The sequence below is a fragment of the Cyprinodon tularosa genome, unplaced genomic scaffold (genome assembly GCF_016077235.1).
Source record: "Cyprinodon tularosa strain WSP-4 unplaced genomic scaffold, ASM1607723v1 ctg745, whole genome shotgun sequence".
NCBI classification, from domain to species: Eukaryota; Metazoa; Chordata; class Actinopteri; order Cyprinodontiformes; family Cyprinodontidae; genus Cyprinodon; species Cyprinodon tularosa.
This window is the reverse complement of record NW_024039502.1, coordinates 246,160-271,124: the sequence shown is the minus strand read 5'-3', so window position 1 is coordinate 271,124 and position 24,965 is coordinate 246,160. Positions and strand designations below refer to the sequence as shown.

General features: G+C 39.3%; 1 protein-coding gene across 1 annotated transcript; it reads right to left on the bottom strand.

Annotated features, from left to right (window-relative positions):
• Positions 1-861: 861 nt before the first annotated feature.
• On the bottom strand, positions 862-11,404 carry dhx33 (DEAH (Asp-Glu-Ala-His) box polypeptide 33). Its single transcript, XM_038269960.1, has 12 exons — positions 11,051-11,404; positions 10,683-10,843; positions 7,373-7,600; positions 7,129-7,299; positions 6,776-6,961; positions 6,586-6,697; positions 4,127-4,286; positions 3,943-4,031; positions 3,732-3,859; positions 3,030-3,233; positions 2,859-2,945; positions 862-2,180 (listed from the first exon to the last, which is right to left on the bottom strand). The coding sequence occupies exons 1-12, from the start codon at positions 11,259-11,261 to the stop codon at positions 1,872-1,874; spliced, it is 2,046 nt and encodes a 681-aa protein (XP_038125888.1). The 5' UTR covers positions 11,262-11,404; the 3' UTR covers positions 862-1,871.
• Positions 11,405-24,965: the final 13,561 nt, after the last annotated feature.

Genomic DNA, 24,965 nt, shown 5'->3' with positions numbered 1-24,965 from the left:
CGAAAGGTAGCAAATGAATCCATTGTGGGATCAGTACTGCTGGAGTGCATAGTTAAGTACAGAGTAAATCAAATATTTAAAAAAATTTAAATATATACGCTGTGTGACGTATATTTGCGCATGCTCAGAGCAGTCAAAGTAACTATCACAAGGCAATTGAACTTTTTTATGTATTTCTGTTTTTTTATTTTTAGAAAATGCAATATTGACGAAAATACAAAGATATACAAAAAGAAACCCATGCCTCTAAAAAATACAAAAGAATAAAAAAGTAAGAAAAAGGAAATATTTCCACCGGAAGTTATTCTGTTTGCGCACGCGCAAATGAGCTGATGGTACGGATCGTGCTTCCGGTACGGATCGGGTAATGACAGATTTGTTAGCTACTGAGCACAGCTAGCTACAGCGCTACCTAGCTCTCCCCCTTTATATCATGGTCTTGCAGTTACTTTGCTCACCATAAAAAGATTTTTTTTCAGTTTTGTTATCAATCAGATAATGACCTTCATCGGTCATTAAGTCATTATCGTAGTCTGGGCAACCACTTTATCTTACATCATGTGGGAAAGTTCAGCCAATCATGTAGCGTAACGTCATTGGCACGTGCAGGACCTGAGCAGATCTGACCACCTGAACAGATCTAGTTCCTACACCGGCTTCCTGGGACTGGCAATGAATCATGGGATACCCAGGCTACGTAGGATACATAGGCTGCTTTTGTCAGCAGCATAACTGAGTTGAACTGAAAGATCAATGTTATATTTGGCAGCTGAAAATCTCGATATATTGCCAAATCATTTTTTTTCCTCACTCCTAATTTAAATGCATAGTATTCTTCTTAGTGACTCCTAGACTCTTGTGTTCTGATCAAGTGGTTTTTATTAGAAACAGGTGCGGTTAGGCAAGACTATAACAACATAATACAGAATTTAATTAAACTATTCAATATTTGCATTTATTCAAATAAACTATGCATGCATGTATGTTTTTGTAATATCGGAACAGAAAGATAAGCTAGACATTAAAGTTGGGGTGAACCCAACAAATTCAGTGTAAATAAAAAAACATCAAACCAACATATCTGTTCATTTTGGGCAGGGTTGCCAAGAAACATTTTAGCAGAGTTATAAATTGATGCATTTGTTCTGGTTAGATTTTCGACAAACCTGAGTCCAGAGTAACCACAAATAAGCCCAACACTAAACTGACTTATCTTCACGCACTCCCTGCTTACATTAGCCATCTTAGAACTTACTTTCTTACAGTTGAAGAGTCTGAGTAATCATCAGTTCAACACATGTTTAAGAGTAGAGCAACAAGAGGTAAGGCATGCCACATACTCATACCCAACATGCATGTCGGTGTCAGTTAACATGCATGGGCGAGCACAGCAAGGGATGCAGCTGGTATGATTTAGGTTTTCTGTTTAACAGATTCTAACTATTTTTACCGTCTTTTCAGTCAATTCTGATAGACTGTCTGTATAAACCTGAAACTACCTGCTAAGAAAGGTCTGAAAAACGCTGATATTCTGAAGGCAAACAGACTTTTTGCCATCATCCATAACAGTGCAACAAGAGTCTGCTTGTATTTGGCAAAGATTGGCTCTTTGGATTCCGGTGAACTGTGCTTCAATCAAGTAATCTGTGCTGCCGAAATGCATGCAGATCCCGGAAAGGCTAAAGCATAGGTAGAAAAATAAGTCACTGGTTAAAAGAGTCACATAGCACAACAGGCTAAAGGAAGTTGGCATTGTGAGGCGCTGATCAGCAGAGCTACAGTGACACATGCCTGATAGTTTTTAGCTTGGAGGTAGTGGAGCCCAAAAAGTACATAAGTCCTTCAACACTAATAGTGCAATGTAATTCATGTTAGCTCCTGGTGCTGTGGATCTTGCGGCCAAAGTAGTCTGGTGCTGCATCCAGCAGCCAGTCTGGGTCCACCAAACACAAGTCTCTCATGTAACAGCGGGACGTGTGCAGCAGCTCGTTGAACACCACGTATGCTGGCTTGGCCTGGAAGAGGACGGAGGATGGGTGGATGGCGACTGGTTGCTTGGTGTCCAGAGCCAGGTAGCTTCCATCAGGCTGCAGCTCGGCAGCATTGGTGAACATCCCGTGGGCGAGGCAGCAGCGGACATTACCCGTATCTGCCCCACCCGACTCCAGCTTCAGGTTCAGCTGGGAAAACAGGAACTTAAGTTAAGCATGGTGTTCAAGTATTTGTTCTAATAATTCAAAATAACACAATTTTTTCTAGACAACTGGTCTATCATCAGAGTTAGAGATAACTCTTTGATGATAGACTTTGGGGAGGTGGTGGCCTAAAGTTGAGTGCAGCTCCTGAGGGCCAGTATCCTGCAATTTTTAGATGTGCCTTTGGTTCAACACACCTGAATCAAATAATTTTGAATCAAATAGTTTTGTGTCATTTGGAGCTGTTCTGAAGACATTCGGTAAGGTTATATCCAACGAGTTTAAAGCACAAACTAAACTGTTCATAATCATTTATGGTACGCCAGCATTCATAACATGTAGGCAAATCACTGTCCCCCCAGACATCCGCGATTATATATTTTTTGTATTTATATTTTTTTTTAAACGAAGCAGTGTGTATGACGTCATCCCCGCCGTTAGGCTAGCTAATCTGAATCTTTCAATTCCATTTCGAGAGTGAGCTCATGGTAGTAGCACTAGACATCTTCCTGTTATGTAAGTAAAACTAGCAGCAGTTCAGCGGACAGGATGAATAAATGGTAGCCGGTGCGCGGATATGATTGAAGGATATGAAGGATTTCTCTCTAGATTGGTTTCAGTGAAACAACTGAAAAGTAGAATCTTGTTTTTACAGATTTGTACCTTCAGACAGATTTCCCTGAGCTGAGCCTGGACATCTTTCACCAGACTCATATTCCTGCTGTTGACAAAGTTTTCCCGACACCACTCCTACAACAACAAACATTTGCAGCGGGTTAGCAGCAGGCTTTCCGAATCCTTCAGGGCACCCCCCCCCCCCACCACCATCCTCACCTTGTTCCCACCAACTTTTTTAAAAGCTCTGTAGATGTTGAGCAGTGTCATGTGGTCTCCCTCGCTGGAGATAAACTTCTTGCGTGCCGCGAGCACCTCATCCCGCCGGGCAGGTGGGTTGTACAGAACAGTGTCCACTGAGAGCAGAGACACAATGCTGAGGATCTCCTCAGAACAAGAGAAGTCCGGGGACAGCAGGATGGTCTGTGACGAAGCAAAACGCATGATAAAATGGTCAAAGGTACTTTTTAGTGCATATGATGCCTTGGTTTATGCTACTTGTTGGAAGTTTTTTATGGAGTACAAGATCCACACACAGCACGGTTCACCCAAGCACACAAGAGCCACACATGCACAGAACAAGATTCCTCGTCATAATTTTTTTAGCAAGGAATGGTTTGCCACCATTCACAAAGCTCTCTTGTATAAGCCACCCACAAGAAAGTACTCCTACACAAAAGGCATTTGTGTATCGAGGCACCTCAGAGCAATCTCAAGAATCCACACTCAAAAGACCACTGGTACTTTGTAATTTCATTTAGTATTTTTATGGAACAGAAATACTTTGGTAAATCTTGTTCTGTGCATGTGTGAATCATGTTCTGTGCATGTATGAATCCCATATGCGTATTTGTCAAACTTGAGACAGATCGTGCTCCATAGTTTTTGAATAACCAAATTTACACTAAAGGCAAAATGCACCTTGGCATATCTAGGCTCCAATGGGAAGCTGGCCATTTTCTTGCCCAGAGTGGTGAGGATAACCTGCCCATCCTTCCTCTCTACAGCTCCCAGCAGCTCCAGATGCTCCACAGCAGAGCGGATGGCCTCTAGGTAAAATAAAGTTCCACAGAGGAAGAAAAGATGAACAGGAAGAGATTTAAAAAAAAAAGAAAAAAAAGAAGCATCTTACCTAGAGAGGGTTTGGACATGAAATCAAAATTCATCACATCAGGGATGCCCAGCGCCATCAGCTGCAGCATCACACTGGCCAAGTTACACCTGCAGGACACAAACACACACATTTAGAGAGAAGCAGCAGTAAGAAAACCTCTTCAGTCGCTCTGACCTGAGAGGTTCAAGCAGAAACCTCACACCTCTGGATCTCAGGCACCGTCATGGGGATGAGGCTGTCGAATTCCTGTTCGGTGTAAAGGCGATAGCAGAAGCCGGCGTCCTCCCTGCCAGAGCGGCCGGCCCGCTGCCACGCCTGAGCCTTGGAAACGCGCTGAACGGCCAGCACCTCCAAACCGCTGTCTTAGGGGCAAAACACAGCAGGTTATGTCATCTGAGCATTAGATACTGACACTGGAAAATGTTCAACCAAATCCTTCTGATGAGATCTTAAAGAGGAAGAAAATATTTGGCAGTGTTGAATTGTAACAGGATATAATCCAATATATTTTTAAAGATTTAAAAAGAAAAGGTTTTAGATGCTTCACAAACCCATTAAAAGTGGCAAAGTTCTTGCAAAAATGAAACAAAAACAACAAGATACAAGAAACACATCTCTCTATTGCTGAGCATGAAAAATTGTGCAAAATGGGGTTTAAAAATATGTATTTTCTTTATATTCAAAAAGCAGCTCAAGGGGAGCAGCAATGTTATTATCCAATAGGTTGGATTTTCAGTTCTCACAAATTAAAGACAAAGTAGGACAGTACTGATTAAAGGATACATAGATCATAAAGAGGTCAACTTAATGAATGTGTACAGACCACCCGGAAATAATTAACAGCTTATTAGGAAAGTTTTTTGACACAATTGCAACAGAAGCATCTGGAATATTGATATGCGGGAGAGACTGGAACATCAACTTAAACCCTTTCTCGGGCAAAATTACAAAGGCTAAGAAAGAAGCAATATATATTTAAAAAATCCTTAAAGAATTAACGTTGATGGATGTATGGAGGACCTTAGGCCCTGGAGACAAAAAATACTTTCTTTCTTACTCCCATCAGATGCATTCAAGGTTAGACTATTTCTTTATACAAAATGTTGATAAATATAGAATAATAAAGAATACTAAAGAAAACCTGTGGAGGCTTAATAATAATTTACTAAATGATACTAAATGTGAGAGCTTTGTAGAAAAAAAATTTCAAGACTATATAGACCCCAACAACACAGAGGATATTTCTCCCTGTATTTTATCGGACAATTGAAAACTGTTATCAGGGGGAAGTTAATTATGTCGTCCTCCCATAAGAAAAAAGAGAAAAGTTTGAAAGACCTTACAGCAAAACTAAAAGGCTCATCCACGACCTCCGACACAAAACTCTCCTTCTCTTGCATGTTTCCGCTGTCCATAGCGGTCCTTGACAGAGTTGTTGCTAAATGCTACTTAGTCCCAATGTAATTTCCCATTGGGAACCTACTAGCACTAAGTTGCTAACTGGTTAGCAAGATGCTTCCGAGAAACCGGCAACAATCAAACTTGCTTGCAGACCTTCCACAAAAACAATTGATAAACGACCAATCACGTTCACTTTATTCACTCGGGAGAATTCGGAAATGACTTTACAATTATTTTACATTTAGCTATTTATTCTATTGAGGACCACAGTTTCCTCATTGAAATCAATAAATAAATTATAAAGACCCTCAAACTTGGTCAGTCATTCAATTCCTTTGTACCAGGGGTCTACACCTTTAAAATTCAAAAAGCAGTTTTTGCCTGAGTCCAGCTGAGAGAAAGTGGTCTAGAACCGTCAATAATATATACCTTTGAATAAAACACAACTCATTATTTTTGTTATAGATATGATGAAGGAAATCTTTTGCCATTTATAAAAAACAACAGTTTATTTGTTTTTTAGCTTATAAATAAATAAATAAAAAAGTTTCATAAGGATGGAGAAGGGATTTTTTTCTATAGGGTATTATTTGTTGTAACATATTTTTCAAGCTAGCAAAAACGAACATCTATTAACATATTTATTGTACTATTATCCTGCCTGTCTTAGAAATTAGATAATATACAGTTTTTAAAAACCCTAAAGCTTCGATGACTGGTTCTTAATATTATGCTGCATAAGTTGGTTCTTTACTATTTTAGGCCCAAGTAGAGGCCATTGGAGAGATTCCACAGCCTGCAGACCTCAGATTTGCACCATGCTCCCCTGCAGTTACACTTGGCCACCTCTAGAGGGGGCACCACCCCAAGTTTAGGAACCACCGATTCAAGCAAAGAAACAAACCAGCATCTTATTTCTCTATATTTCTTTAAGAAATAATATTAAAACAGACACACATCAGTTATTATTTTTACACAATACACTTATCAATTTGCCAACACCTCCACATATCAGCAGATGCATATAAAGGAAAGAAACACTGAAATCGGCCAGCTGATGTATCGGTACATCTCTACTAAAAATACACTCAGCTTTCTGACTGTAGGCAGTAAAAGGAAGAGAAGAGCAGATACTTTTAAATGTCCGAGAGAGGAAAGACAACAACTGATGGAAATAAAATGAGCTGATTTAATGGTGTAAGATCCAAAAACTCAATGACACAGTATGACAAGCAGAAACGACTGACTGAAACCTCTCACCAGGGTTGAAACGCTTGGCCTTCACCATCCCAGTGTCGATGACGTATTTGATCCCAGAGATTGTGACTGATGTTTCTGCAATATTGGTGGCGAGGATGACCTTCCTGCAGCCCTGTACCGTAAGACAAGACAGAAGGAGGTTACAACAAGGACTGTACCAATGAGTGTTTACATGTCCTGTTTGTTTAACCTTAGGCGCCGGCTGGAAGACCCTGAGCTGCAGAGCTGGAGGCAATGACGCGTACAGGGCCATAACCACCATGGGACCACAGCTATCAGGAAGATGCTTGGCGATGTCTCTGCATGTCCTCGCCAGAGCCTCGATCTCCTCCTGGCCCGTCAGGAACACTAAGATGTCATGGGACTGTGGTGCTTCCTATGAGGAAGCAACAAGGACAGCTTGTCAGAAGGAATAAGCCAACAGCACCTTCTAACTAACCCCGTCTCTATAAAATTGAGGGAAACTGCCAGAAGTCCTGCTTCCTTATTTTTACCCCATCCTATACATTTCAAAGTATTTCTCCATCAATTATCAAAGACAACCTGGTGGATTTGGAAGATGGAAACAAGTGCAGCCTGCAGATAGTCCGACTGGGGCTGCTTGGTGTAGTAGATCTGAATAGGGTGCTGCCTCCCCTCCAGGTACAACACCGGCGACTTGTTGAAGTACTCCGAGAACAAATCCACGTCCATGGTGGCAGACATCACAATGACCTGCAGAGGAGCTGCTTTAATCAGAAGCAGTGAACAGGTATGAACAAAAAGGTGTGTTTCCTACTCCCCTCACCTTCAGGGGAACCTTGTTTAACTCCCTCCGCCTGCGCTGAGCGCTCTTCACCACGCCAAAGAGAACATCGGTCTGCACGGTGCGCTCGTGAGCCTCATCCAGGATCACCACGGTGTAACGCAGAAGCAAGGGGTCTCCGATGGCCTCACGCAGGAGCATCCCATCCGTCATGAACTTTAGCTTGGTCTCAGGTGAAGTGACGTCTTCAAAACGCACTGTGTAGCCCACCTAAAAGAGGAGAAATGTAACAGTACAGAGGCTAGCAAAGGTATTCATAACCTTTGAACCTTTTCATATTCATACTTATAAAACCAGATGGTTATAAAGGATAATAAATGGTATCAGTCTGATTTATTTTTTATTAAAATATAATAGGTTTGGTTTAGCAAAGATTTAGATTCATGCCCCAGTTTGTTTTTCAATTCTCTACCAGCTTTGGACAAACACTTTCCCTCTCTTGGAAAATCACAATTAAATATACTTTCTGAGCCCTTCGCTCACATTTCTTTCTGAACTTTGACTAGGCCCCTCAAACACAAGAATAAACTTTGATCTAATCTGTAGATGATGCTGTAATGGACATCATCCTGGGAGAAGGTGAACCAGTGGAAGGTGAAGCAGTTATCTTCCAGGCTCATATTTAGTGGACTCCATCCACCTGACTGAAGAGATTATAACAGAGCAAAGAGCAGATATACTTTAACTGGAGGTTGACCGATACGTCGAGGGATATTTTTGGCCGATATTAACTGGTTTTTTTCTCTCGTGTTGGGATTGGAAGGTATCTGCATGGGTTCTGATACATTAGCGTCTTCAGGAGCCATACCTCGTGATCATGAGAGGTGCTTGCTGCTCCCTACATTTCTTATCCATTCTTAATGTATTTATTGTATATTTTTAAGTAATTAGTTTAACATTTTAACTGACTTGTCAACCTCCAACCTGCATTAATGCTGAGCAAATGGTCTCACATTTGGTTGACCAGGCAGTTAGAGATGACAGAATTCAGTTCCATTAATGTTGCAAGAACAGAACATGTTTTGTAAATGGAAATCTGGAAAGAAAAAAAGCATCCCATTTTGCCTGGTCAACCAAATGTGTCTTTGCTCCTCACTCCAGAACGAAGTCCGGCCCCAGAAGTGAAGAGAATGTTGACTGTAAAAATCGGGTATTTTTAAAACTTAGTTGAGAAAAAAAAAAGAAGAGATATCTGGGAAGAAATACATTAAAGAAATAGAAATAAAAAAATGTATATGAAGATTTGTTTGAAAAAAATGAAAGCTGAAAAAAATAGTAAAAATGAAATAAATTACAACTTAAAATGAGTCTGACAAAACAGCCTTTTCTAAAATCATTTTGGTATTGTATTTTTTTTTCTATTTCTATTCAGAAGTGTTTAAAACTGAGGTCTTTAACAGGGGTTCCGTGTCCCCTAGGGGGTCTAAGGAGGCACTGCATGGAGGTCGCCAAAGTTTTGGTTGATTAGACTTTTTTTTTTTTTATATTCCCCCCTGCAATTTATTTCCCTCATTGAAATGTATTTAAATTGACATGAATTCAACACACTGTAGTAAATAAATAAATGGAGGCGGAAGATGTCTTTCAGTCATCAATGCACACATTAAACGACACACAGGAGCTCTTTCAAGCTGGGCACCATTTCATTCACAACACCTATCCCATCAATCCGAATCAGAAATCTTTTAATAATCCCAGGGTGAAATTACTTTCGTCACATGACTTCATCTGTAAGAGAGTGACTATATGATTGTTTGATATAACACATTTCAAACCATATATAAAATTAGGGGGTCCCAGCTCCATCTCCCCATCAGTTTGGGGGGTCCTTGGACTGGAAAACATTGAAGACCCCTGGTTTAAAACAATGTCTCTATAGAAACCCAGGTCCCAACTTCAGCAACATGTCAATTCATATGTCAAACCAAAATCATACGGATCTATTACCGTGGCTTTTGACGGATTTTCGTGTTTAGTCATATGGCTGTATGCTTACTCCACAAGTAGTAATCCAGGGTTATATTGATGAAGTGGAAAACAGGAGCGATTAGGTCAGACCTGGGTAGAGAAACGGTTCCTACAGCATAAGGCTAGTTAAATTCAAGAGTTAAATTTAAGACTTTTTAATGCCACTTGGAATAAAAATTTAAGACCAAACTCACAAGAAACACAAGAAAAACCTGCTTGCGATAAACCACTGCACTAATGTTTCAAATTTTGTAAAGCTTCCCATACAGGAAGAAAGCTAAAAACACACAAATGACAGATATATTTTAACAATTATTTAACTGAATTCACAAACTTTGTTTTAGCGGGGAACAAAACAAATCAGTTTTAAAGCCCCAACATAACCAGTGCTAAGTCTTTTTTTGCAGCTATTTTTCTTTGTATCGTTTTCTTAGTATGTTTGGTTTGGTGATAAGTGGAGGCATTGCAGAGACAAGGGTGGAACAAAACTGAGAAATACCGGCTGTTTCTCGGTAACTCGATTTTGACGCTTTGTGTTTCGTGCTTCGCATGTGCGACTCCACTGCCTTAATTCACATCGTTCCGAGCTTGAATGACTTCTTGCACAAAATACACTTTGCCTCATGTATGTCCCCTGGTACTGGTTTTAGCCATGGCTCTTGGCTGGATAGACAATTTTCATTACATTTACAGTTGCAACAACGCTTTTATTGGTTCCGCTATCGGGATGGAACCAATAATGGCGAACCGTTATTTTTTTTTTTAAATAAAAAAAAAAAATTTGTCATTTTTAACATTGTATTTATATTACAAAAATAAATCGTAATAAAAATAATCCTATTTATGATGTTTTAAAAATTTACCTACGAGACTAACTTAGGACATTTTAATACCAATTAAGGCCTTAGTTTTATTTTGAAGAATTCAATGCCTTTTAAGACTTTTTAAGGACCCGTGGGAACCCTGCAGAGAGAACTGTTCAGCGGAACAGATGCAGATATTTCTAAGTAATAATCATGAAGAGCAGTTTTCTGAGAGATGCATCATTACTGGCTCAAGTAATCATAACCAAATATATGGATGAGATCTCGTAATTATTAGATCTTTTCTCATAATCACTAGATAAGATCTTATAATTATGATATCAGTATCTCGTAATTATGAGAAAAGCTGTCTGATTTGTTCCCTTTGGTGAATGCCATTCGCTTCTGAAATCAATTCAACACTTCAGAGAATTATGTGCTGCTTTCAGTTACTGTGTGACATTGGCTATAATGTGACATAAAAAAGTTTTTTAAGGCACTATTATGAATACGGTAAATACCAGCTTCCCAAGCGGAGTCCTCTTCTCCTCTGCCACCCTTCCTGCCAGGGAGATTGCAGCCACCCGGCGCGGCTGGGTGATGGCGATCAAGCCCTGCCTGCCGATGCCATCTTCGAACAGGTACTGAGGGATCTGGGTGGTTTTCCCAGAGCCAGTCTCACCTGAAGGAACAAAGTGGGTCACATTAAAAAGACACACCCACAGAAAATATATCATTCTAATAGGACATCCCATTAACCCTGCCATCCTTTGCAGAAATATTGTCCAACTATAAAAAAGTTTGAAATAAATAAGCATTAAGAATGTGCTTTCTCTGTGTGCAGGGATCTACTATAGTGATGATCCAGCAGCCGTCTGGAGGTATTTACCAATGATGATAGCATTATGAAGCTGCCTCAGCTCGTTCAACAGCCGAGTTCTCGCCTGGTAGATTGGAAGCCGTTTCCTCTGGACGTCAATCGGGGTGATCACATTTCCCTTTCTGGGCAGCAGCATTCCAGGTTTATTCTTCTCCAGGCGGAAAAACACGGACCCCGGCTTGAATTTTTTCGCCGGTGGAGGGTCGGGGTCGTGGGGCATGTTCTAGGGGTGGCGACACTGGTAGGAGAACCTCAGCAGCTTCTTATTTTTAAGAAAACAAATGTTGAAAACTTTCCTCGTGCTCGCTGACTGGACGCGCGAGCGTCAATGCGGATGTTTTGCTAGGTCTGCAGGAACGTCACCACGCGGCGCTGTTAAGCGCATACGTTTGACGTCACTGACTCGCGTCGCACTGTAGTAGTGTTTCTTAGGATACAAGGAGGATTCGAATTAATAAATTTCAATGACTTGAATAACACCTTTAAAATAAAATGGATTAAAGAGTGTCTTAAAAACCCTAATCGAATTAGTTTTTTTTATTCCTAATAATATTTTTTAAAAATTGGGTGGTCTGCACTTTTTACTCACCTGTAATTAAAGTGTTACCAAATTACCTTTAAAACTATCCGAATTTCACCAACAAGCTCTCTTAGCATGAAAACTCTGCTACCTTCGTCCTACTCCCACAACTTTTCTCCTCACAAAGCCTTAATTAGGAATAATGAAGATATTACTATTAGGAAAAAATCTATATTTTTACAGAGCTGGGTTGATAAAAATATCTTTGTATGCAACCTTTTTGACTCTAATGGTATAATGCTAAGTTATGAACATTTCCCTAGACTTAAATCCTTTCCTGTCACATATAAAGAATTGAATTACGTAACTAAGGCTATCACTAGTGGCCTGTCTCTCCTGATCTGAAGTCATTGTCAGTACCATGAAGCACTTAGAATAAAATCCCCTCTAATGATTAATGGTTTTGATGTAACAGACTCAAAATGCAACAACAAACATATACGTAATTGTTTTTACGAAAAGAGAATGATAAAGCCACGAGGAAAAGCATTCTAGGATAACATCTTTATGGTAACTGACTGGAAGAAGGCCTGGCTATTACCTTATAAATACTGTATATCTAATAAGATAAAAGAGATTCATATTAAAATTTTACACACTATATATCCGACAAATTTATATTTTTCTAAATTATCAGATATTGAAAATAAATGCAGTTTTTGTAACATGGTACCAGAAACCTTATCTCATTTATTTTATTGTTGTACTCAATCTACCACTTTCTGGACTCTTCTTGAACAATATATAATGTGTAAACTCAAAACAAACATTGAAATTGACTATAAAAGTGTAATATTTTATTTTGTCCATGGAGACATGAATGCTGCTTTTATTACAAACCTTTTCATGTTGTATGGTACATTTCATATACACAAATGCAAACATTCCAAAACATCCCCCAACTTCAAATGTTTCTTGTTTGAATTTAAAGAATACATGAAAGCCCTTACATTAATTGATTCTAAACAAAGCACCACATCCACAGATATTTTTGAAAGATTTTTCAAAGAATAGCCTAAGTACATTCCTTTTCATTATTTTCTTCATTTTTTTTTGTTATTGCACCTGTCTAATGTCCTATGTAACTTTATGTCTGAATGTTTGTACAAAATTTTCAATAAAGTTGTATTAAAAAAAGTGTTTCTTATAATAAAAAATATTTTTTTTATGAATTTCAAAAGATATTTCATAACAAAAACAGCAAGTCGTTATGATTTATAGCTTTATCTACGAGATAAACATGGGCGTTTCCTGTCATTTATTTCCAACAAATGTTTTTAATATCCAAAAAATATTAGATTGTCCCTGTTCAAATTTACGGGATGCGTCCTTAGAAGACCAGATTCAAAGGACAATTACTTCATAGCGCGGCGCCTAGGTCTGTCGGATTCCAAGGCTCTGTTCGAATTTATGGGCTGCATCCTCCAAGGACGCGGTCTACCTAGACTGGGTCCTTCGAAGTCCTTGAAAATAAGGAGACCGGAAGAGTTTTGGCTGTGAATTCAAACAGGTCTACCCTTCGGTGGGTTTTACCGCCATAGGCTATGTTGCTTAGCAACCGTGGACACAAAAAGGAGGATAAGAATGAATACCGAAGTTTTCAAAACTGTTTGTTTATTTCTTTCATTTTTATTGAGTGGAATAAAGGTGCCAACGCCAACCACCGGGAACAGGAACAACTAAAAGCAAATGTAATGATAGAAACCTTAGTCAGTTAAATAACATCATCACTGTAAAAATGTCCATAGCTGCATATTGGTTATTTATTATCCAGGTGCACAGTTTTATATTGTTAAAACACTTTACAGGATTTTATTATTTATATTTTAACTCTCCCCTATTATGTTAGTCTTGTACCTTTCATCTTGTATCTTTCTAAGGTCCACATTTGTGTGACCATTATCTATCTATCTATCTATCTATCTATCTATCTATCTATCTATCTATCTATCTATCTATCTATCTATCTATCTATCTGTCTGTCTGTCTGTCTGTCTGTCTGTCTGTCTGTCTGTCTGTCTGTCTGTCTGTCTGTCTATCGATCGATTTTGCCGAGATATTTTAAACATACATTGTTTAGATTTACTTAGTTTTACCTCTTTTATAGAATAGAAAACCTCTTTAAAGTCCCACAATGGGCAAATTAACAGCAGCAGAAAGATTAGAATGGTCACACAAATGTGGACCTTAGAGAAATGTATAAGACTAACATAATAGGGAAGAGTTAAAATATAAATAATAAAATCCTGTAAAGTGTTTTAACAATATAAAACTGTGCACCTGGAGAATAAAAAAACAACAATATCCAGCTATGGACATTTTTACAGTAATGGATATTTGGAAATAGCAGCAACATCAGGGATGTGCAGAATGACAGCAGCATGTTATTTAACTGACTAAGGTTTCTATCATTACATTTGATTTTATTGTTTCCTGCTCCTGGTGGTTGGCACTTGTATTCCACTCAATAAAAAAGAAAGAAAGAAACAAATGGTTTTGAAAATTTCGGTATTCATTATTTTCCTGCTTTGTGTGTCACTGTCACGGTTGCTAAGCAACATAGCCTACGGCGGAAAAACCATCCAAAGGGTAGACCTGTTTGAATTCACAGCCAAAACTCTTCCGGTCTCATTATTTTCACGGACTTCGAAGGATCCAATCTAGGTAGACCGCATCCTTGGAGGATGCAACCCATGAATTCAAACAGAGCCATCGTCTCCTTTTCTGTTAGAGAATAAAAATGGCTCTCAGTATCTTCCAGCAGAGGGCGACATAAACAAACAGAAATAGCTCTTTTTCTATACAGCTATGTAGTATTGTATTGTACAAATTCCTTCTCAATTACAATGACTGCCGTGAGAAAATGTTTTTAGCCGTTAATGAATCTAATCAGCATTCGCTCCTTTCTATCCAACCCAGTGGCGGATCTAGGGGATGGCTCCTTGGGCTGCAGCGCCGGATGTTTCCCCCAGAGCCCCGGATCTCGCCTCTGAGCTGAGCTGAGATTCTGCACATCTCTCCTTCACCATGTGGTATCATTAATGAGAAGAAAGCATTTTGACATTTTACAGATCCAGAGTGATCATTTATCAGTATGCTGTCCACAACCACTGGTCCATGAATCTTGAAGTTCTGATCCGTATGTGTTTTGACTCAGGAGATCCTACGATATCAGAAATAGGGATGACCTTTTCAAACTCTTCCTATTTCATCTACAGCGTGCAGACAGCTTGTAACTCTGCTGCACCTGATTAGCCTGCATCTGCACTTATAGCTATTGAGGCATGTGTTTCCATCCCTTGAAAGTATCTTTCAAAGGTTTAGTGTTGTTAGTCTCTCTGGCAGTTCATGAACAAACATGCTTTTAATAGATGCTAAGAAAATTCTTTGGAAATTGTGTAACATATTCCTGATACGTAATTTCAAAAATGCTTTCTCCTTCCACTCCCTTCAATTATGCCATCACTGTGATTCCCCCTGTGGGTTTGCCGTTGATTTGTCCTCCTCTTCACATTGCAGAACAAATGTATTACATTAAGTTTTCCAGCTTATGTTTTTCCCAGATTCCCCAGAAGCAGTGAACCTTATAGACACCCAGACAGGCTGCTCTTTCTTGCAAAAATAAACTGGAAACAAAGTTAAATAATGTATGTCTCTCTTTGTCAACAATAGACAACCATTATTAGAGGAGCCAACCTTACCTGGTGTTTGCGTTTGGGCTTATGGCAGGATAACCTACTTTAACTTCTGTGGGTAACTAATTTACATCCATAAACACAGCAAACACCATAAATCTACAGATTTTTTTTTTTTTAAGAAGCACCAGTTTCTCTTTAAAAGTCCCACACCTAAATACAGTTTTTGCTGTTTGAGCAGGAAATTTCCTTTCACATTAGCCAGGCAGAGGCCCAATCCCAAACTGGCCTCTAAACACTGACCAACCCTCCGCTTGGGCCGTACCGCAGAGGGTCCGCCACATTAGGTAAGGACTTTCCCAAACCACTTAGTGAGTAGAGTGAGTGGTCCATTCACCCCTTAGATAGCTAGTCTGCATCAGTGGATATTACCAGTGGGTGTAACAGAGAACTATAATGAGGAGGGAACAGTGGCTTTCTAATGCAAGTTCCACTGCTTGCTGCATCTTCATCACAGAAATTCACAGGTTAGGGAGAAGAAAAATATGATTTTTTTTAAAGAAAGGTGCAAATGTTTGATTTCATGTCAACTTCGCACCTCAGACCTACAGCCAGGCACATGGAGTGTCACTGTGCTGCCATCAACATCAGCAGGTTGATAATCGCTCGTTGCCATTAATTTATGTTGTTAAAACAATAATACACATTTTTTTTAATGCCATTGAATATATAAGATAAATCTCACTCCAGTTGACTCATTCCTGCCAGATACGGACAATCCCATTTTTCAAACAATGGCTGAATACCCTAGAAACTCCTGTAGACAACCTTTCAATAAACAAACAAGGGCAACCTGTAGCCATTTAGCCAGGAGTCCATTACAAAAAGAAAGTTTATGGAAAACTAAGTTTACTAAAGCTGAAATCAGGGAGTTTTCCATTTTACAATAGAGTTTCCTCAAGCTGTTTCTTTTGCCGTAGTAACATTCTCCCTAGAGCTAACCTGGTCGGTAGCAGGTTTTGTTCAGTAACTCATAGTGTCCTCTGTCTCCACTCTCTTTAGAGACAATCATGTTGTTTTATTTCCTGAAATAGTCAATAAATTAATAGCTTTCTGCATAATAAAAAAAAAAATCTCTGTTATAGACATTAGGTTTTTAAAACAAACATTGCATGTTGATTAGACAATGATCTATTTAAAGAATGATCATAATTAATTCACAGAGAATCAAATATTTATCTGTTTTTTTTTCAGCCTTTTTATTGTCATTACACTGTAAAGACAATTGCACAATTAATGGCAAATAAATCAACTCTCTGCATTTAACCCATTCCCTTGGGGAGCAGTGAACTTCCATTGTGCAGTGCCCAGGGAGCATTGTGGGGTTAAGGATCGTGCCCAGGGACCCAAACTGTCAGTCTGTGGGAGTGGGGTTTGAACTCAGATTCTGCCCTAACCACTAGGCCACACTCCCTTGATATGAGATAATTTTTTTTCTTTTTGGTTTGTCTAATATAAGTGACATGCAGATCATTTCTTTATCTATTTATTTTTACATAAAAAGCTACTGAAATATTTTTTAGATTAGACATAAATAGATTAATTAATTCCACAAGGGAAAAGGGACTTACTTTATGATTAGGATTTACTCAGTGAAAACTACCTACCAAGCCTACTGTCACAATCTGAAGCCATTTTATAAAACAGCTAAATAACAACCATTTATTGGGATGATAACATTCGAAGTGGCTGCAAACAGCCACTTAGTATTTATTGTGTGATGGAAGACAGAATCAACATTTAAATAGAACCCATGAGATGATGAACGTTTTAAGACTTCATCACCCGCTACGAGATGATTTCACCTAAACAGATACATTGATCCACTGCAATTCAAGAAATAAACCCTTAATGTTTTTGCTGTCACAACAAAGTATGGCAAACCATTTTGATATGTATTAGTTTGACTTAATATGGATTTCTGATATTTGAAAAAAAACAACAGTTTTCTTTGTCAAAAATAGAATTTCAAATAAAGTGACATTCACAGAAGAAACACAAAAAACATTGTAGATGTCTAGAAATTAAATGCACATCTCCATATTCCTATTCTGACAGGTCATCATTTGTATTACTTTGAGTATGTCTCCTTTTAGCTCCAATTAAAAAAGCCGTGATCTGCTGAAGCACCTACATTACTCAAGACATACTTGTCATGATGGGTTACTGAAAAGCCCAATATGCAGAACACCACGGAGACTGAAGAAGAGTTTAACAAGTTTATTGTTCACAAGCACATGGAAATAACACAGGTACTGGTTCAGGCCTGGGGGCTGGTTCACTGGAGTCTGTGTGGGAGATAGTTCAGTTAGCTTGGACGCAGTTGAGTTTGAGAGTCTCAGGTTTATACCTTGAGAAGTCCGGTTTAGGCTTTGAGAGAGGAACTGTTGGGTCCAGAGATTGTTTAGTTCAGCAGAGTCCGATAACTGCTTCAGCGTCTTACTTCTAGCGTGAGGGCAGACCTTGGCTTTGGGTTTCCAGCTCTTAGTCCAGAGCTGCATGGGAATCCAGAGAAGAGTCTTCAGGTTTGGCTCAGAGGGCAGGCTCGGCAGGTTAAGCTCATCCAGAGCTCACAAGAGAAAAACAGGATTCTTGAAAGCAGAGACAAAAAGGATTAGAATCCTATCTGGATTCAAGAGCAACAAAGGTTCTCAGAAGATGCTAGGCTCAGGTGCTAACCAAACTGGATTTAACACTGCGGCGTCGAGGCAAGGTCTGAAGGCAGGTTATATACTGTGGATCCTCTGATGATGAGATGCGCCTCAGGTGTGTCGAAGGCTCAGCTCAGGAGGATCCATGGCGGACTCTGCTGGAGAAAGATGGAACTTCTCCAGCTCCCAACAATACTTTTGTGTCTGGTTCCAGGATGTTATCAGCAAATCATTTAAGCCTTGATTTTAAAAGCTCAGTCAACACTTTCAACTCATTTTGCACCATTTTTTTAAATTCTTAATGTGAAAGGGTCAGTTCTGGTGAAAGTGGATAGAGAACAGAACATCCAAATTCCTGACTGGTTGGTAACATTATTCCTACAATGTTCAGTGTTTTCTAACACATTTCATATATTCTTCATATGTTTGAGCTGAATTTGCTTATGTCGGTTTAGATCATCATAGTCAGCCATGTGCTCCATTTGTGCATCCACAATCTGAGGCCAGCTCAGCCGTTTTCCTCTAAAAGCAGATAATAACTGATACAAACCAGAAATATTATAAAAAAGCAGCAATTTTTTTTCATTCTCTGGCAAGTCCTGCATTTAATACATCATTTAAGGACAAAATGTTCTTACTTTCGGCCATCGTGACAAGCTAACCAGTATTGTGGGTGGTCACAGTGTTATCCCTGATAACTGAATGATATTATTTCAATATCATACAGTAATCATGATGTTTAAAACCTTCCTTTTTGTAAATTACTCTCATCCCTTATTTGGATAAGATTCTCTTGGATTAGAGAACTAAAGTGACGCTTTATTGCCTAAAGACCAATAATATTCATCTGAAGGGAAACACTGTGGCCTTTTCTGAGAAGGTCCCAAGCACACTAATCTGAATTAGTGAACGTAATTAGTGAACAGTGGTGTTACATACACACCTGTGAAAACCAGTTTCCTTTTCTGGTATTTAAAAAAAATGAGAAGGGGATTTGAAATGTTCAAATACTGTTTTCAAGAGCTATTTTACCGCAGCACACAGGCTCCAGTCTGCTTTAGTTTGGCTATTCAGCTGAGGAAGCTGGAATCGCATGCAGTCTACCAAAAAATAAACGGATCAAAGTCTGTGAAAAGCTGTATTTAGCAGGCTGAATGCTGACTGATCCACCAGTGGGGCGCAGAATTACAAAGAGGAAAAACTTTAAAGAACAATAAGCACCAAAACAGCACATTTAAGCTCACAGATAATATGTTTATGGACCCTGAGTTTTGTTGTTTTTCTGGCAGAATAAAGCTAAAGAGCTGATGACAGACATTCAGTCCAGCAGGATCCTCCCTGCTCAGGTCCTGATACCTTTTTGGGTTTCACCTCCAGCTAATGAAGGTGCTGCAGTCGTCTCTGATGTCTTCATTTCAAAGTGAAGCGATTAGTCAAAGCAAAGCGTCACCGGCCACAGCTCTCTCCCTTGGTTTGTAGTTGGTAATTTGTTGGAAATTGGAGGCCGAATCTGCCTCCTGTTGTTGTTTTCTAGGTGATCCTATTTTTTCTTTCTAAAGTTCTTCCTATACGTCTATTCAGGTCAGCCTTGGCTGTACTTTAAAACTCCCATCAACATGAAGGCAGTCTGCCCTTCATGTGCTTCAAATATCTTATATCAATTCAATCTGAAAAACTCACACAGAGAAGAAGATAATTAGAAGAGATTTATTGATGAGAAAGTATAGTCTTTGGCGCTCAGACCTCGGCAGGAACGTACATGCTGAATTATGCTTAACATGCATGAGTAGATGAATGAGAATAGGGAAGTTCCCCCGGCCTGAAACTGGTGGTGGTTCAATATGGGCTGGTTGACAAGGTGATCTGCTGAGCAGAATCGGGACTGGAAGACTGAGGGAGCTGACGCCGGGGCTCCACTCAGAGACTCGGGATATGAGGTCCTGCTTGGTGGTGCAGGTACCGTGAACAGTCCATGATGAGCAAGCATAAAGCGACAGTGGAGAGGAAAAACTCCCCTTTGGGAAGAAACCTCTGGCAGAACCGGGCTCAACATGGTGGTCTTCTGCCGGACCAATGCAGTGAGACGAGGGATGGTGCCAACTGGGATTAATACTCTCTGATGAGGTTAAGGTGGAGACGTGTCGAGGATGACGAACCAGTTGCGATGGCGGAGAAGGGGATGGAGGTGGGAGAATTGTCATCTGAATCGAAATCCGACATAGTGCTGCAGGATAGCGGGACTGGGATGAGACTTTGGAGAGTTTATAAAGTGGAGGCAGAACGCTGATTGGCTTCGTGGAGGAATAGTTCGGAGCCGATTGGCTCGTTTCGGAGACGGATCAGCTTCTGGTTGGATGGAGGTAAGCCAGAGTTTCTTCAATTGAATTTCCGCTAGAGCTTCATTTGATAGCAGATTAACGGGCTTTGCTGAACTACAGACATCTGAATCAGGTGTATAAAATACCTAAAACATGCAGGGAAGTAAGCCATGAGAACCAGGTTTGAAAAACACTGCTCTGGAGCAGCGAGTCTAAAACCCCTGACCTCTGACCCACCTATTGCAACAGACTGGATACCCCCTAAAAATAATTGAAATACCTCACTCTATATTTATTTATACATATCAAGGAAACTTTTTTACATTTTAATTGTTTTTAAATGACATTTAATGATTTAATTTATTCTTTTAAAATCAATATAATTAATTAATGCAACATTTATTTATTCAATTTAAGAATTTAATGGTATATTTCATGTTTAAATCATTATTATTATTTATAATAAATAAATGCAACATTTATTTATTTCATAGTAGAATTAATGCTTCTGTATTTCCGATTTTATTTAACATCCCCCACTCAATTTCTCCTAATACTCCCCTGACGGAATCCAAGCCTCCCGGTTAGCATATCCTTAGGTGCATTTTACTGTGCTGACAGCGCCGTGCAGTTGTTGATGTAAAACAGCAGAGTAGCTGTGGACCTCACCCAGATCCTTAGTACCAAACTGTTCTTTCAAAACAGTATTTTAACTGAACAGAGCAAACTTTCATATTTCAACAGTCCTTGTTCTCCTTTTACAGTCTGAAAATCATGTGTGATAAAAAGTAGCGGTAGCAAAACACTTTGCCTAAGATTTTCGATTAACCAGATTAGGAGATGCTTTTCATCATTCTTGCTATTAAAATTAATCTGTTGCAGTTAAAGGCCCCATCATGACTTATTGCCACAAAAGGCAAGATGTACAGTAACATTTTTAGCCTTCCAAAAAAAGAAAGTTTAAAAACAATCTACTGGACTTTGTTTCCAAGTTTGGAGACGTTTCGATTCCCATCCAGGAAGCTTTCTCAATTCAAAATGTTAGGAATAGTGTTGAGTTTGAAGTTTTATACAGTAGTCCTACAAAGCCTTGTTTTTGTTTTGAAAACATGCAAATTGAAACGGACAAAGGGTTCCACTCCATTGGGATGGGGGTCGTTTGGGTTCAGGGTTCCACTCCATTGGGATGGGGGTCATTTGGGTTCAGGGCTCCACACCCACAGATAGATACCCCAGAGACAGACAGACAGACAGGCTGGGGTACCATGAATGATCAATTATGAACAGTTTAGTTTGTGCCTTCAAGTCGTTGCCCATGAAGACGTTACTTGGATATAACCTAATGGAATATCTTCAGAACAGCTCCAAATGACACAAACCTCATATGGGTGAGTAGAACATGATGTTATAATGTAAATCAAGCGCCAAATGTAAAAAAAAGACATTACCCTTTAACATAGCCTCCAAGAATCCTGGTCTCTGACTACTTTTTATAACCTTCAGGATTACTTTAATAGAGTTCTCCTCCCCGAAAAAAAGATAATTATCATGTGCAGTTATACATTTTAAAGAATCTGTTTCCCTTTCTCTCTCCTCTGTGTCGCTGAGACGTGCTGCAGATTGCAAAATCTAGGGTTACCTCCATCTTATATCAGAGATCTGATTGTTCCTTATGTTCCTTATGAGCACTTTGCTCTCAATCTGCAACTTTACTAGTGGTCCCTAGAATTTCTAAAAGTAGAATGGGAGGCAGTGCTATTAAGCTCCTCTCCTGTGGAACCAACTACCAGTTTTAGTCCGTGAGGCAGACACCCTGTCTACTTTTAAGGGGTAGGCTTAAAACATTCCTTTTTGATAAAGCTTATAGTTAGAGTGGCCCAGCTATCTCTATAGTTATGCTGCTATAGGCTTAGACTGCTGGAGGACATATGGAACATGGAGCCTGGTTCTGCTGGAGGTTTCTTCCTGTTAAAAGGGATTTTTTTCCTCTCCACTGTCGCTACAAGCATGCTTGGTGTGAGGGATTGCGTTCGAGTCAATGAGTCGATGCAATCAACTGGTTTTCCTTAGATAGAAAAATTTGAATCAATTTGACTGTATGATGTGGTGAACTGTAAAGTGCCTTGAGACGACATGTGTTGTGAATATGCGCTATATAAATAAACTGATTTGAATTGAATTTTCATACATTTTCTAAAATCCATATTGTGTGGCCACTTCTGCTATAACTTTTTGCTGCTGTAACAACACAATTTCCCCATTGTGGGACAATTAAAGGGTTTTTTATGTGTATGCTACCTAGATAATAAGTAAAAGTAAGTCTTAGAACAGATTTCTCAAGCCAGGTGGCGCATTAGACCAGGGGCTCATCTCCTGTTTCCAAAATGCATCACAAACAGCTTGAGAAAGCTTTTCTACTGTGATAAATGGTGATTAAAATAAATAATATTCAATAAGATGTATTTGTGTTTAATACGTGTTTATTCAAACAAAAGTTTATTCTGAACTGTAGGCATAATAAGTCATGATCAACTGTTTAACAGTCACAAGCATTGTGTCAGTCAGTCTATTTCTCCTTTTTCCAGCAGTCACTCAGGCAGTCATTGCAATGTCCTGTGATGCTGGAGTAGCCGCAAAGGCTGCTGGGTAATATCAAGATGGGGAAAACATAACTATTTTATTCTAGTTTTGTGTTAAAGAGGGTTGTTTATGTTGAAAGTCTGTTCATGCTAAGCTAACATTAGGTTCTGGCAGTTCCAGTTATAAGTGTTAACATTAACACCGTTAACATTAACACCAGTTGAATACAATGTAGCAAGCATCTCATTGTTTTTGTGTTGCATAAATAAAGAGCTTTGCAACTGGACCCAGGTTTTTAATGTGAGTTACTTACGTGCTGGCAAACACGCTACAATATCATGGTTAAAGTCATCATTAGTATATACTGAACCAAGCAATTAGAGGGTGATATCGTTACAGCATCGATACTTTTTAACAATAATTAATTGGGAGTCCTCATGTAATTTTGTTTGTATTGTGTCCACTTGCCTGTTGCTTTAATTCAATAAATTTCCACATGTGAGAGAAAATAAAGTATTAGTTATTGTTGGCCCACTTAGATAACATGTTTTAATGGGATAGATGTACTGGGTTCTTCCAAGGTCTTTATTACACTTTCTGAGTGGGCTCCAGTAACACATGACATATAATATCTACTTTGAAAGTTAATATGAAGGTGATCACTCTTATCAACCTGTATATGCTGTTGCCATTGTTTTCATTTACAGTATTTTCCGCCCCGATGGCCTCTCTCTCTCTCTCTCTCTCTCTCTCTCTCTCTCTCTCTCTGTCTCTCCCTCTGAGGGGGGAACAGCAAAGCGCTGTAATACAGACTGAGAGACAGATGAATCTGCTGCAGTTAAGCTGGGCATACACTGTGCGATATAGCTACTGCTCTGATGCGATCTTACGACAGCCGACTGAATTTCAAACATGTTTGATTTTCTCCCGACCTTACCATTCCTGATAAGGAGGTGGTCATGAGAAGGTGATTGCCCCTCATTACCCCTGTACACTACCTGACGCATGACAAGGCTGAAACTCAGCAGGATGGAAGATTTCTTGCACAACTGGACAATCGGCCTGAAAAGGACAAAAAAAATCGTACAGTGTATGCCGCCTTCAGTGCGTGCAGGGGAGAATAAAAATCATCATTCTTGTTAAACGAGTATTGTTCAGTATCAATAACAGCTTTGGTAGGATCGATCCGCCCACCTGCTTTAAAAATATATTAACGGCGGATTTTGTTTAGACAAGGGTCTGGCATTAACAGAGCATGTTAACGCCGATAACGGTCCACCACTAGTTATAATTCATTAAGACATCTTCTGATTTTGCTGTATATTTCTTTACATTTTAATCAGCTAATTTATAGACTTCCCCAGATTCTGATCTTAAAATAATAGAAGATGTTATGAAGCTGCATCCCTTTAAAAAAATCAACCCTTTGCACCAGGTCCCTCAGATTATATCGCTATTAGAGCCTGTAGGACACCAAATACTCGACTAATTTGGGATTATTATTTAGACTGACATAAAACCCTTCTTGCAATCCTTATAAATTCATCCCGCCAGATTAAAATATATTGTTTACGGGTTTTAGCTAAAAAAAAAAATCTACAGCTTTACACTGATTTAGAATTGGTGTTAAACTTTATACCCAAATGACCAGATTCTGGAGATTATTGCATATGAGAGAGATAAGCGGCTGCCCTCATGGGAATTATATCTTTTTGTAATATTCAGTTGATTGCAAGTTTGGCACTTTACTTCCTCTGTTATGGAAGACTAGGAATGAAAAGCACCTCCAGGAAAGAGAAAAAGGAAAAGAAATGTTGTGGTGAATGGCACACACACACACACACACACAGGCCTACACACTGGAGATAAACACATAAGAAGGCTTAACTTCTGGTAAATGGTGACAAGAGGAAAAGAAGCTGAAACGTATGGGCTGGGTGTCTATCTCTGGAATGCATGCAGGAGGAGACCCACAGTGGAAATGATAAGGTTTGATTGCTCTAAGGGAGGAGGAGGTCTGGCGTTCTGCGCTAAACATTGCTCTTAACTTGAGGAAGTCATGAATGTCTTTTAACCAATTTTTATTATGTTTGAAGGATC

Coding starts and splice junctions, on each gene's coding strand:
- dhx33 (XM_038269960.1), bottom strand. CDS start 11,261: ATGCCCCACGACCCCGACCCTCCACCGGCGAAAAAATTCAAGCCGGGG. Junction 6,962..7,128: donor CCATCTTCCAAATCCACCAG/GTTGTCTTTGAT, acceptor GCTTCCTCATAG/GAAGCACCACAGTCCCATGA. Junction 4,287..6,585: donor GGCCAAGCGTTTCAACCCTG/GTGAGAGGTTTC, acceptor TTTGCCCCTAAG/ACAGCGGTTTGGAGGTGCTG.